Genomic DNA, 15,424 nt, shown 5'->3' on the forward strand with positions numbered 1-15,424 from the left:
GCAATATTATTTGACAACCATCAAACTCAGTGTCCCAACTGATGAAAGCAAGCATGCCATCAGCTTTGTTTACCACCTTATCCTCTTGTTTTGCCACTTTCAGGGGGCTATAGACTTGCACCCCAAAATTCCTTGGTATATCAATGCTCCTCGGGGTCCTGCCATTTACTGTATACTTTCCTCTTGTGTTTGGCCTCCCAAAATACACAATCTCAAACTTATCCAGATCTTAAACTCCATCGGCAATTTCTCCACCAACTTTCTATCTGATCTACATCCTGTTATATCCTCTGACAACCTTCTTCGATGTCCATAACTCCACTAATATGATAAAAAAGTGTCCCTGTACTGATGCTTGCAGAACACCACTGGTCACAGACCTCAGTGAGAAGACCACCCTCCAGAACTACCCTCGTCTTCTATGGCCAAGCCAAGTTTGTATCCAACTTGCCAACTCACCATGGATTCCCTATGATTTGCTTGTTTGGGCCAGTCTACCATGAGGGACCTTGTCAAATACTTTACTAAAGTCCACGTCGACAACATCCATTGCCTTACTTTAATCAACCATCTTTGTCACTTCCTCAAAAACTAAATCAAGCTTGTGAGATAAGACATGGCCCTGCATAAAGCCACACTAATTATCTTTAATAAGTCTATTCTTCTCCAAACATGAGTAATTCCAGCCTCTAAAAATATTCTCCAATAATTTCCCTACCACTGCTGTAAGACATACTCGCAGATAATTTCCTGGATTATCCATATTGCCCTTCTTAAACAAAGGAATGACATTGTCTATTCTTCAGGTTTCTGGGGCCTCAGCTGTGGCTAAAGGGGATACAAAGATCTTTGTCAAGGCACCAGCAAATGTCCTCCCTTTCCTCAGTATCCTGGGTTAGATCCCATTAGGCTCTGGGGACATATCTACCTTAATGTTTTTGAAGACAGCCAACACCACCACATTCTTAATATCAACATGCCCCAGAGCATCAACATACTCCTCTCTAAACTTACCATCATCTTCTCCTTGGTGAATACTGATACAAAGTACTTATTAAGGACCTCACTCACTTCATCTGGCTCCACCCATAAATCCTCTCCTTTGTCCTTCCATTGATCTATCTTTTCCCTCGCTATCCTCTTGCTCCTTATATATTATAAAACGCTTAGGGATATTCCTTAATCTTATTTGGCATGGACATGTCATGGCTCCTTCTAGCCACCTAATTTCTTGCTCAAGTTCCTTTCAGCTTCCTTTATATTCCTCAAGAGTCTTGTTTGATTTCAGTTTCTTAAATATTACATATTCTTCCATTTTCTTTTTGACTAAACTTTCAACATCTCTTGTCATCCAGTGTTCCCAAATCTTGCCATCCATATCTTTCATCCTCACAGACACATGCTAGTCCTGAACTCTGATAACTAGCCTTTAAAAGATTCTCACATGTTAGATATGGATTTACCCTTAAAAAGCCACCCCAATTTAATTTCTCCAGTTCTTGCCTAATATTGTTTTAATTAGCCTTCCCCCAGTTTAGCACTTTCAGCAAAGGCCCAGTCTTATCCTTATGCATAACTGTCTTAAAACTTCCAGAATTATGATCACTGTTCCCAAAATGCTCTTCCACTCAACTTCAATTCCCTGGCCAGGCTCATTTCCAATACAAGGTCTAATATGACACCTTCTCTTATTGGACTATCTGCATATCATTTCAAGAAACCTCCTGGATGCATCTAAAAAATTCTGCTCCATCTAAGTTCTTGAGCAAGGGAGTCCTAGTAAATATTGGGAAAATAAAATCACCCACCGCAACAAACCTATTGTTTTTCCATCTTTCCGTGATTTGCTTATGTATTTGTTCCTCTGTCTTCTTCTGGCTATTGGGAGGCCTAAAGAATACAACCTAATCATAGTAATTGCTCCTTTTTTATTCCTACATTCCATCAAAATTGCCACGCTGGATAAACCCTCCAAGATGTCCTCTCCCAATATAACTGTCACCTGCTCCTGAATCCAGGAATGCAACTTCCCTACCCTTTTACATCCCCCTCTATCTTGCTTGAAACATCAAAACCATGGAATGTTGAGCTGTCAGTCCTGCCCTTTTCTCAACCAATTTTCTGTAAAGTCTACAACATCATAGTCCCATGTACTAATTCAGGCACTAAACTCATCTGGCTTATTCGTTATGCTTCTTGTATTAAAATAAATACACTTCAGACTGCCAAACTCACAGTGTTCATCAAGCTGGCCCTCCCCATTCTTCCAATTAGACTTTCTTGACTTCAACCTTCTCAATCACTCCACATGCCAACATATTTGACCAGTTCCCACACCCTCACCACACTAGATAAACTTTCCCAAGTGGCATGAACAAACCTCCTGCAAGGATACTGTACCCCTCCAGTTTAAGTGCAACCCATGCTCCTTCTAGAGATCTCACCTGCCCTTGAAGAGATTCCAATCATCGAGATAGCTGAAGACATTTCTCCTATCCCAGCACTTTAGTCACACATTCAACTATGTTTTATTCCTATTTCTGGCCTCACTAGCATGTGGCACAGGGAGTAATCCTGAAATTATAATCCCAGAGGTCCTGCTTTTAGTTTCCTACCTAACACCCTAAATTCCCTTTGCAGGATCTCATCTGTCTTTCTGCCTATGTCGTTAGTAACAATATAGACCACCATCTTTTGCTGCTCACCCTCCCCCTTCAGAATATCCTGTGCTCACTCACGGGCAATCTTGATCCTGGCATCAGGGAGATAACACACCATCTTGGAATCTCACTCTCAGCCACAGAAATACTTATCTGTGCCCTGACTATCACTACCATTTGCCTATGCTTCCACCCTCCCTGCTGTACACAATGCCAGTCATGGTACCACTGACCTGCCTGCTGCTATTGCTTTTGCCTAAGAGGCTATAACCCATCAAAAGTATTCTGTTTGAGAAAGGAATGGCCATCGGGGACTCCTGCAATGCCTGCCCACATGCATTCATCTTCCTGGTGGTCATCCAATCTTCGCTGTCTGTGTAGCTCTTACTGTGGTGTGATCAGCTCACTAAATGTGCTATTCACAATGTACTCAGCATCACGGATGCTCCATAGTGAATCTATCTGCAGTTCCAACCACTCCAAGTATCAAATCATGAGCTGCAGCTAAATACACTTCCTGTATATAAAGTCACCATGGACACTGGAGGTGTCCCTGATTTCCCACATATTGCAGAAGTAGCATAGGGGCCAAATTCTCCTGCAGTTGTGAACCGTACCAATTATAAATGATAAACTAAAAACCAGTTTTAGACAATCTTACCCACTACTCACCAAAAATCAGATTTCTCACTCCAGCTCTCTAGTGAACAAATTCCAAATCACAAAACGTTGCACTCTATCTATCACTCTAACTTTACATGCTATCTCTCTCTAAGTATGACTCACTGAGTCTGTAGATCTGGTTCCTGAGTAGTCAATCCTATGTCACTTTTTGAGTCTTATCATCACGTCCGGAGCACTATCTGTAGAATGCGCCCTGCTCACTCTGCTGCTCTGACTAACCTGCTCCTCAGACTTTTATCCTGAAGTTCCTGCCCTTGTCTACTCCCAGGTTCACTCTGCTGTATTCCCGCTGCAACTCTGACTTACCTGAAATACAAAAATAAGGTGTTTGTGCTGGATGAGCCAACTTCTTACTTTTTCTGAAGCATTGCGTGAAGACAATGCAGACACCTGAACATTTGCTTAAGCAGACCTGTGGTGTGCTGAATAATCATGCTGGTGGTCCAATGACATTAATTAAACCTGTCAGTTCAGTGGTGTGACTACCAACAGGTGGCTAATGCAACCTTTGCAGTAAGAATCAGCAGCCAACCTGCTGTGTTTTGGAAGGATTACAACATTAGGAGAATTGATAGACTGTTAAACCATCATAAAATATCCCTATAGTAGGAAAATGTAGCATGAAGTCATTCTGATATCTGTACAAGTAGCTTGCAGAAATTTGCATGATCCTTTTTCTGTAATCTGAGTTTACCTGAACATTAATGGAGTGGCTACTTATTCCATTCATAACCGTAGCAGGTTGGTTTTCTGGTCTCCCAATAGCAGTATGTGAGCAGCCAAAGTTACTTCTGTAATGAGGCAAGCTAGTCACTGCTATACATCCCTCTGTTAACTGTTGAGGTCAACAGGGAAGGTGGGGTACTGAGTAGGGCATGAATCATTTCATAATAAACGATACAATGAGTGTTGAAGTCAGAATGGAAGGTTACTATAGAAGATTGAACAAAACCCAGAGTAAATAAGCAATGCTGTGATACCCATTGAATGGAACTGGAAGATCATAGGCCCGTGATTCAGAATCCTGCCAACACCTAAAATAACCTGCCTGTAGAGAGACAGACTCCAGATACACTTTGACTCACAGAACTCCACATGCACTATGTTTGGGTTATGACTTCCTACAAACAGCTCTTGTCACCTGTTGTTTCATAATAGGCACAGCTGCTGCTGTTTGTTGGTTGCTGAGACTCATCTTGCAGGTATTCTTCCATCACCCCATTGATAACCAAATAAAGCCTCCTGGAGGCAAGTAAAGCAAGAAGTGTTAACTAAGCTATCTGGAATCTAAAACATTTTATCAATACATTTTATCAAGTGACATTGTAGTCCTAAGCTTCAATTACAAAAACAACCACCACTATATATGTACACTATTTATGTAAATATGAGGCATTTTGTTGGAGTGTTATAAAACTACATTTGACATTGAGCCACATAAAGCAATATTAGGATAGATATTGCAATGTTTGGTCAAAATAAAGCAGATTTTAAGGACCGTCTTAAAGCAGGAAACAGAGGCAGAGAGATTTAGGAGAAGAATCTCAGAGCCAAGGGCTCGAAGAGCTGAAAGCTGTGCCGCCAGTGGTGGACTGATTAAAATTGGAGATGTTCAATAGGTCTGAAGTAAATGAGTGCAAATATCTCAGAGGACTTGAAGAGACTACAGAATTAGGAAGTGGTAACCTTTCAGGGTAAACTATTCTTTCAATACTGCATTAGTAACTCTGGGACAGTAAGCCTGATAGATTTCAACAACAGTTTGGATACTCGGTGGAATAGCTCTGATTTTGCTTTAACCAGGCTCTGTAGGTCTAAATCCGCATAAGAACCAGATGCTTACATATTTATGACTCACTAGCTCAGATAACTGCCCGCTTATGAAGTTGGCAGGTGTAAAAACAAAGCCACCAGTCTGCCACATTGTCATCTTGCACCAAGTGTTAAAATCCAACTTCCCCTGCAATTTCCAAGATAGATCCTAGAAAAGAGAGAAATATGGAAACTTTGCTATATAGCAGCAATGCTGGAACAAAGGAAATGCTTTTTGGTGATTGTCTGTCAATTTTCCATGAAATAGAATTAATTACTCTGATGATGTGTTGCTTAATAAGACAGCTGGAATGGTTTTGAACTATTTTTTTCTGGCTGAGGTAGTTTTTGGCAGCTGCATCTTCTTGTTGCACCATTGCAACATCATGGAAAGACTAGTAGAGATGTGTGGAAGGCCATGATGAGTAACCAGTAAACATCTGAAGATGCTGAATGAACAGAGAGAGATTTTCATTTTTGATAGCTTTACTGTAAATGTGTTGTACGTTGCCTTATAGAGAGTTCACCTTTAAGGACACCACATGCTCCATGTATACCTCATTGAAATTCTACCAAACTGTTAGTCTGTTCGGTTGCTAGGTGAAATACACCACAGACATCAGTATAATTGATAAATTATAATATGTTACTGTTTTAGTACACTAACCCAGAGAATAATCAATACCTGATGAGCAATTGATTACTGAACCATCACCTTTAATATGATATTTTTCACTTAAGATCATCATCAAAGTGATATATTTTGAAATTTAATTCTTGTTTTTGATTAATAAGACAACTTTGGATTTCTTAATACATAATATTCAACAATAGTTTCCGAACTTCAAGCAAGGTAATTTTAAGAAGAGTCCTGAATTGTCTGGAAATCTGAAATAAAAAGCCAAGATTGCAAATACAAAGCAGGGTTATCATTATCTGTTAAAAATATGTATAGACGTAGATGCATTCTTTTCATCAAAAATAGGATTTTATAAACAATCATTACAAACATTTGAATATCTTGTTACAGCTTTTCAAATTATTTTGTTAAATCATTTATTAAAGTATTACACATTTCATTTTCCATATAATATACTACCTCAATTTTACATTCTGCCAATTCTGTATGTTTGGACAGGCAAACTATTGAAAGCTGTGATTTCTTTCATGGTTGTCAATCACATTATTTAAGAAACATACTTCAAAACATTTTTTTGAAATCTTGATTTCAAAGCTATGCTGGAACCTTACTGTGCAGCAGCGTAGTAAATATTTCATGAAACAAAATTCAATAATATAGTCTACAGCAGTTCCTGGTGTGCCAGTAAGAAAACTGAGCATAAGGTTTCCCTGAGACTAGACAAAAGTAAAACTAAACTTGACAAAAGTACTAGGAAGTTGACAGATGTGTTATTAAGGAAGAGAAAGTGAATATTGAAGATGCTGGAGATCAGAGTCAAACTACCAGAGATATATTTCCCTCTCCACCCCTATCTGCATTCTGCAGAGACCATTCCCTTCACAACTCCCGTGTTAGGTCCATGTCTCCCCCCTCCCCCACCACCCCCCTCCCATGCCCACTACCCACCCTCCACTTCCTGCACCTTCCCTTTCCACTGCAAGAGGTGCAAAACATGCGCCCACACCTTCCCCCTCATCTCCAAGGCCCCAAAGGACCCTTCCACATCCAACAGAGATTTACCTGCACCTCCACATATATCACGTACTGTCCATTGCTCACGATGTGGTCTCCTCTACACTGGGGAGACAGGACGGCAACTTACAGAACGTTTCAGAGAACACCTCTGGGACACACACACTAAACAACCCCTCCGCTGTGTGGCTGACCACTTCAACTCCCCCTCCCACTCGCCAAGGATATGCAAATCTTGGGCCTTCACCACCACCAAATTCTCGCCACCCAATGTCTGGAGGAAGAATGCCTCATCTTCAGCCTCAGGACCCTCCAGCCACACAGGATCAATGTTGATTTAATTAGTTTCGTCATCTCCCCTCCCCCCACCTTATCCCAGTTCTAACCCTCCAATTCGGCACCGCCCTCTTGAACTGTCCTGTCTGTCCATCTTCCTTCCCATCCATCCGCTCCAACCTCCGCTCCGACCTATCACCATGATCCCCCATCTTCATCTACATTTCACATTCCCAGCTACCTTCCCCCCCCCCAGCGCCACCCCTCTTCCATTTATCACTCGGCCCCCTTGGGCCCACTCCCGCACATTCCTGATGAAGAGCTTATGCTTGAAACATAGACTTTCCTGCTCCTCGGATGCTGGCTGACCAGATGTGTTATAAAGTTAATCAAAAGGAGTTGTGGAAAAATCTAATCACTGTAAACAGCAGACAATTGGTGTTAGAAGATAACAACCAAAATTTGGCTTCAGTTTTAAAGTTATTTCCTTTTGTACTATAACTGACAGGACATTATCAACACCAAGGGAGTTTAACAGAGTTAAATGCTAAGGATCAGTTCTTCTGTCCATGATGCCTTTCAGACAGATTGTAGATGATGAATATGTAACTTGCTGATTATGACCAATACTAATAATTCCCATCCACGGTTATAAAGCTCCATTAAACTTACAACAAAAGGTTTGTGTTCAACGTTAAAAAAGTGAATTAGCTTAACAACAACTTAGATTCGTATGACTACTTAAACAAAATGAAATATCCCAAGACACTTCACAGCTACATTATAAGACAAAGTAGGACACCAAACACTTAAGGAGATATTAGGTCGAAAGATCAAAACCATGAACGAAAACATACATTTATTCCTTAAATCGTAAAGTGAAGTGAGGAAGCAGAGAGGTATTGAGAGAATATTCCAAACTTGTTGCAAGATAACTGAAGGCACAGCACCAGTGTTGGAGTGATTAAAATCAGATATGTTCAAGAGGCCAGAACTAGAGGCACATATCATGGAAGATTATGGAACTGAAGGAGATTATAACAAACATGACAAAAAAAAGGAAGAATTTTAAAACCATGATGAGAATTCAAAAATAAATAAGGTTGTTTCACTGGAATTTGGTGCAATCAGGAAGTGCAGGTATGATAGAGGGATGGGACTTGCTGTGAGTTAAGATACTGGTAGCTGAGTTTTGGCTAACTTGTTGTTAGCAACACGTTGAATGTGGGTCACCAGTTAGGAGTATGGTTGTATTTGAGTCTGGAAGATAACAAAGTCATGAGTGAATGTTTTAGCAGCAGATGAGCTGTGGCTGGGAAGAAGTTGAACAAAGTTACAGAGGGGAAATAGATAGTCTTTGAGATGGTGCAAATACGAGGTCAGAAGCTCACTTCTGAATCAAATGTGACGCTAAGGCAGTGAACAGACTAACTTAATGGTGAACTGCTGTTAGGAAGAGTAATCTGTTTGTGGACATCAGAGGCTGGGAGGAGGTGTTGAAAACAATGGCTTCCACTTTCCCAATATTAGATTAGATTAGATTACTTAGTGTGGAAACAGGCCCTTCGGCCCAACAGGTCCACACCGCCCCGCCGAAGCGCAACCCACCCATAACCCTACATTTACTCCTTACCTAACACTACGGGCAATTTAGCGTGGCCAATTTACCTGACCTGCACATTTTTGGACTGTGAGAGGAAACCGGAGTACCCGGAGGAAACCCACGCACACACGGGGAGAACGTGCAAACTCAATACTTAATTGAAATAAATTCTTGCTCATCCAGTAATGGATGTTGGATAGACAGTTTGATAATTTCACAGCAGTGGAGTAGCTGAGAGCTAGGTGGCATCAGTATTCATGTGGAAACGAACATAATGCCTTAAAATGCTGTTGCCAATGGGCAGCTTTGGATAAGGACTAAGAAGGGGCCAAGAACAAATGGATCACTGGTGGACACCAGAGGTTCAGGAACACAAAAGGGAGACTGTTATTAGTTAGATAAGAATGAAACTATGTGAGAGGTATCCCGGATGCAGCAGAGAGGTCAAGAAGAATGAGGATGTGGAAAGTTTAACTTTACCATATTTGCATTGGATACCATGTGTGACTTTGAAAAAAGTTATTTCAGTACAGTGGCAAGGGCTGAAATCTGACTGGAACTAGTTTTCTGAGGCAATAGCACATTCAAGAACTTTGGAAAAGAAAGAGTTTGGGATTAGGGTGGTAGCTTGCAAGGATACAAGGGTTATTTTCTGAGGAGAGTGGATTGCAGATGTAAGGCAGAGAAAAATAGCACCTGAAGAGAGAGCCACTTACAATATCAGTTAACATGGGGGTCAGGAGGGAACACTCTGTGGTCAGTAATTTTGTAGGAATAAAATTGAAGAGACAGGAGATGGGTCTCATGGACAAGATGAGCATAGAGAAGGTATGACAGAAACTGGAGAAGGATGCAAACTTAGAATTAAAAGAGAAAATTAGAAGAATTTAACTGATGGAAAAGAAGGGCATGCCTGTGATAGCTGATCAGGTTGTCTTGATTTTAGTGACAAGCAAACTATTGAGCTCCTCACCATTTATGTTGGAGGTGAGTTTGGAGGAAACTGAACAGATTGTTGAAAAAAAACTTTGTGAAAGTTAAAAGAAGCCAGAGGTTAACTTGGTAACCCAGCCCTAAGATGACTGGGGATGCAGTGATGCTTCAGCATTTACATCAAACTTGTTTTAGCTGTGGCAGGAAATAACCTGACTACAAAAGTTACAGCATTTATTAAACCCTTGAGGTTTTACACACTATCCAGGACCCCTCCATGAACATGTTTAAGTCTGTAAATATTCTAGTGTTGCATAAGATTGAAAAATATTTGGCTAGAAAATCTTTAGTTTTTATGTTGAACATTTATTTGCAAGAATGCTATATTGTCAAAGTCATCTTTAAGCAACTTGATTTAAAGTCTTTTTAATGCTCCTGGCAGCTGTCTATAGTAATGGCTATGAATTTTCTCAAGCTGTTTCCCATCAACTGCTGTAACATTTGCCAGAAATGTGGAGGAAACCCTTCCCTTTCTAATTACATGTAGAGTTTCCATCACATCTCTGTTGAAGTTACAGAGGAGATAGTGACCCACCTTAATAGACCTGAAAAGTTTATTTGGTATTGCTGTTGACTGACCCCAATGTATCAAGAGCTGGAGTTTTAGCATAACATAGCACACTATAAAGCTTATGCAAAAGCAGGTACAGAGCAAGAAACAACTAGTGTCTAGCTGTATAATTAGACACTTTAGGGCCACATCTTTCAACTTTCTATTGCCTGCATTGAAAAATATAGACTTATGCCTTCTCTGTCAGGCATGAGTCTTTCGATGTACATCCTAGACTAGATAGAATAAATTTATCTACTGGGAAACAAATCAGGAAATCTGACAGCTGGACTGAAACTATTCTTGGGTAAACAATTTTCACCTGGTTGAAATGTAGAAGAATATATATGTACCATCCTAAAAAAACTCTCATCAAAATTGATGACATATGTTGGTTGAAATCAAATAATAATGTTAAACATAAGATCACAAGACATAGGAGCATATGTAGGCCATTCAGATCATCAAAACTGCTCCACCATTCAACAACTGATTAAAAATCTGTCTATTCCAACCCAGAATGCCCAGCCTCAACAGCCCTCTGAGGTAAAGAATTCAGCAGATTGAATATACACTGAGTGAAGAAACTCCTCCTCATCTCTGACTTAAATAGGTGATTCTTTACTCTGAGGTTAAGACATCTGGTCCTAGCCTATCCCACAAGGGGAAAGGTCTTGTATGTTTCAGTAAGGTAAACTTTGAAACTCCAATTAATGCGGGCACAATCCATTGAACCTCTTCTCATCAGACATATACTCCATAACTTAGATCAGTTTAGTCAACCTTCTTTAGACTGCTTTCAATGTCATTTTTTCCCTCAGTTAAAGGGACCAAAACTACAGTATTCCAAGTGTGGTCTAACTAGTGCCTTGTAAAGTTTTAGTGAAGCTTCCCTACTTTTGTAATTTACGCATAATGTCTGTAAAATGATGGAGGCGATGTGCTGTATAATATACAGTCAATGGAAAATAAATCAGACAGAGTATAATACGGGCTGCTTATTCACATTGCCCACAAAGTAATATTGCCTGAACTGAATTTGAACTTGGAAGAGGCATAATCCATTGATAAATGGGTTAGAATGCAAGTAAGGTTTGTAACATAAACATGACAACGAAGTTCTGAAATGATAAATTAAACTTATTCAGAAATGTATTTAATCAGTGTAAAGTGAAGTGTAATTATGTAGAATAAAATTAAATATTTATGAATGTGATAATTCTGTTAACTTGACAGAACTTGACATGAGCTCAGGATTGCTATAGTTTTAAATAAAGACATAATTTTGTGTATCACTGAAATATAACAATCATTTCTCTACCAGTCATTTGAAGTGAGTTGTAATTACAGTATTTTGGAAGATTCTTTGTGGATTATCTATTCTGTTTACATTCTATTTTTATTACAGAGTGTGCTGGCTGTGGGGATGAAATCAAACATGGACAATCATTGCTGGCCTTGGAGAAGCAATGGCATGTGAGCTGTTTCAAATGCCAGTCTTGTGGTGTTGTGCTGACAGGAGAATATATCAGCAAGTATGTATGGTACTTGAAAAATGCAATATATGTAAGAGAAAATGGATAGATTCATTAACTATTGAAATGTCATCCATTCTGAAAGAATGACATAGTTACTGCTTTATATTTAATTCACATGTTCTGCCTAACTTCAGTGAGCTCATAATTTGTTGGTACAGCACTGAATCTTGCTTGGATATTCCTCTTTCTTTCCTAAAGGAACTGATTCATTGTAGAGTTCAGTTCCACAAATGTTCTCTGCCCTTTCACCCAAGTTCCTGTTATTTGTATGTAAACAATGGAGTGACTTTAACCCTTTGCTCCTGGGCCATAATCTGACAGAGCAGATCAGCTTCCCACTATAGAACCAATGATCACTGCCCAGGCACTGACAGTTAAATAATAATCCCCAGCTTTCTCCTCTGCCAGCTAGAATGAATCTTGACAAATGATTTTACCATGATGATATTGCGGCTGTACGCATATCATCTATTTATCCATACAGTGTAATCACTTAGCTGTGGTCACTGAATACCCATCATTGTCAGGAATTCTTTCCTCCATACCTGACCATGCAAACAATCTACAGTTCAGCACAAATATTGACTATTGCATTTCCTAGTACTTGTGCTGTTAGTGCCTCTTGTTCAGTGTATTTAAAAAAAAGTAAAACGTTAGAAGAATTTCAGATTGTTGATTTTATTAATGCAAGTCAATCCCTAATAACAGACCACCACTTTTTTCTTACCCACACGGTCATGCCCTTTGATTTCTTTCCTTCATTCCCTTCATCTTCACTTTAATTGTTCCTTCTCATGCGAACCATTTATCCTTATGTTTCCCCTGACATTGTGGCAAGGAGTTTTGCAAGTATTAAGAATGACTATGTCTGTGTTTCCAATATTCCATTGGAAAGTTGTGCACAGTACTCTCCCTAAAAGAAACAGTCCTGATGTGAACCTGTTATTTAGTGACACAGCACATTGAAGACTGGTTTACAAGACACTATGTTTTAAAGAAATTTGCTATTCACATGAATGGCAGTACTAACCTATCCCTGCAACATAGCAGGCAATATTCACTGGTCAAAATAACAAAAACAAACTTGCATGGTTCTTTTCAAACCAACAATATTTTAAAGCTTTTCATAGCCAATTAACTACATATTGAATGCATACTGCTGTTATGTAGAAAATTAAAGAACTTTTGATATTATACTGTCTTTCAAACACTGTGGTCAGTGTTGTATTATGGTGAAAGCAGTTGCTAATTTGTGCATAAGGTTCCTCAAAAATTAGTAACTAACTTTAGTAATGTCAGTGAAAAAAAAAGTGTTGTCAGGAGACTTTCTTTGCTTTCCTTCAACTAGTATCATGGGATTTTATGTTCACTTGATGCTGACTTCTGCTTAACAATTCACCCGAAACATAACATTTTGACAATAGAGTACTGCTGGAGCTTGGGGTTTGAATCCAAAATCTTCTGACTCAGTGGCAAGAATGTTACATTGAGGCAAGGTTGTCAGGTAAAGGTGGCTGATATGCTCACTTTTAACGTTCTGAGAAAAATTTAAGAAAATCTCCCTGTCACGTTTTGGTGATTGGAACTAGGTCGACTTCATTGACTATAAGGTCTTTAATTGGGGTTATTTACCTGAGCAAATCAGGAAAGCCCTGACTGACCAAAAAAAAACAAGAGATTGGACTCTCCTCAATTCAGGAGATTGGCTCTGAGCTGGTTGGCTACAGCTAGTGCACAAGTAAATAAAGCTTGACTTGGTGACAGGATACTGGCTTCTGTGCAGTTATCTCAAATGCAATGGGAGAAAACAGGATGTGCCTGAAAAACATTCACTTACAACAGTCATCTTGCAGTTGTGGTAAGCATTTCTGGCAGCATGCCTTTGTTTGGGAAACTTGACTCATTTGACCCTGCTGTCAAAGACTGGGCCCAGTATGTGGAAAGAATGCGATTTTTTTTTTTTCTGTGCAAATGACATTGGGGCAGATGAAAAGCAATAAGTAATCCTTCTGCCCACTTGCTTTTTCAGTTATTAAGAACCTAGCTTGCTCCAAGGCAGCAGACACTAAAACTTTCCAAGAGTTGACAGGGTTGGTTAAGGAATATTACGACCCCAAACCTCCTCTAATTCTAAGATGCTATCAGTTTTATTCGGCTGTTAGAGAACCAGGGGAATCCATATCGGGATTTTTGATGAGGTTGAGACAGCTGGCAGAGGCATGTGATTTTGGGTTAACACTGAATGAAATGCTGAGCGACTGTTTGATATGTAGGATTAATAATGTTACCATGCAGAAGTGCCTACTCGCTGAAGCCGAACTGGACTTCAAACAGTCACTATAACTGGCATGTTCATGAGAAAATGCGGCAAGTGGAGCATGGGAGCTACAGGGCTTCCCAATGGAAGTGGACTCACTCACCTGTCTGACTGAGCTTACGTCATAACTTGGAGCAGGAGTAGGCCATCTGGCCCTTCGAGCCTGCTCCACCATTCAATACAATCATGGCTGATCTTTTCATGGACTCAGATCCACTTAACCACGCTCTCACCATAGCCCTTAATTCCTTTATTGTTCAAAAAAATCCATCTTAGCTTTAAAAATGTTTACTGAAGTAGTGTCAACTAGTCCACTGGGCAAGGAATTCCAAAGATTTATAACCCTCTGGGTGAAGCAGTTACTTATCAATTCGGTCTTGAATCTGCTCCCTCTAATCTTGAGGCTATGCTGTCTTGTCCCAGTTTCACCTGCCAGTGGAAACATCCTCCCTACTTCTATGTCATCTATTCCCTTCATAATGGTATATGTTTCTATAAGATGCCCCATCATTCTTCTGAATTCCAATGAATATAATCCCAGTCTACTCAGTTTCTCCTCATAAGCCAACCTCCAACTCCAGAATCAACTAATGAACCTCCTCCAGTGCCAGTACATCTTCTCTTAAGTAAGGACACCAAAATTGCATGCAATACTCCATGTGTGGCCTCACCAGCACCCTGTACAGCTGCAACACAATCTCTCTGCTTTTAAACTCAATCCCTTTAGCAACGAAGAACAAAATTCCATTTGCCTTCCTAATTACTTGTTATACCTGAAGACCAACCGTCTGTGATTCATGCACAAGGACACCCAAGTCCCTCTGCATAGCAGCATGCTGAAACTTTTTACCATTCAAGTAATGATCCTTTTTACTGTTACTCTGACCAAACTGGATGACCTCCCATTTATTAACATTTTATTCCATCTGCTAGACCTTTGCCCACTCACTCAAAGTATCTATGTTCCTCTGCAAAGTTTCACAGTACTCTGCACACTTTGCTCTGCCACTCATCTTAGCTTCATCTGCAAAATTTGACACACTACACGTGGTCCCCAACTCCAAATCATCTATATAAATTGTGCATAATTGCAGTCCCAGCAACGATCCCTGAGGCACACCATTAGTCACTGTTTGCCAGCCAGAATAGCACTCATTTATCCCCACTCTTTGCTTCTAGTCAGTCAACCAATCCTCTACCCGTGATGCCATGCATCTTGATCCTCTTGTGTGGCACCTTGTCCAAGGCCTTTTGGAAATCTAGGTACACTACATCCACTGGGTCCCCATTGTCCACCTTGCTCATAATGTCTTCATAGAATTCCAAAAGATTCGTTA

The 15,424-nt window shown here is 40.0% G+C and overlaps 1 protein-coding gene across 2 annotated transcripts in view; it reads left to right on the forward strand.

The window, feature by feature from the left end:
• Window positions 1–15,424, forward strand: part of ablim3 (actin binding LIM protein family, member 3) — a 337,989-nt gene that overhangs the window by 184,849 nt on the left and 137,716 nt on the right. For both annotated transcript variants that reach the window (XR_011963504.1, XM_072590972.1), the window contains exon 5: window positions 11,641–11,767. Coding sequence is in view for 1 of the 2 variants with exons in the window: in XM_072590972.1 (XP_072447073.1) it covers window positions 11,641–11,767 (127 nt within the window). In the remaining variant the exon portion in view is untranslated. The remainder of the gene's footprint in view (window positions 1–11,640; window positions 11,768–15,424) is intronic.

The sequence above is a fragment of the Chiloscyllium punctatum genome, chromosome 20 (genome assembly GCF_047496795.1).
Source record: "Chiloscyllium punctatum isolate Juve2018m chromosome 20, sChiPun1.3, whole genome shotgun sequence".
In the NCBI taxonomy this organism is placed as follows: Eukaryota; Metazoa; Chordata; class Chondrichthyes; order Orectolobiformes; family Hemiscylliidae; genus Chiloscyllium; species Chiloscyllium punctatum.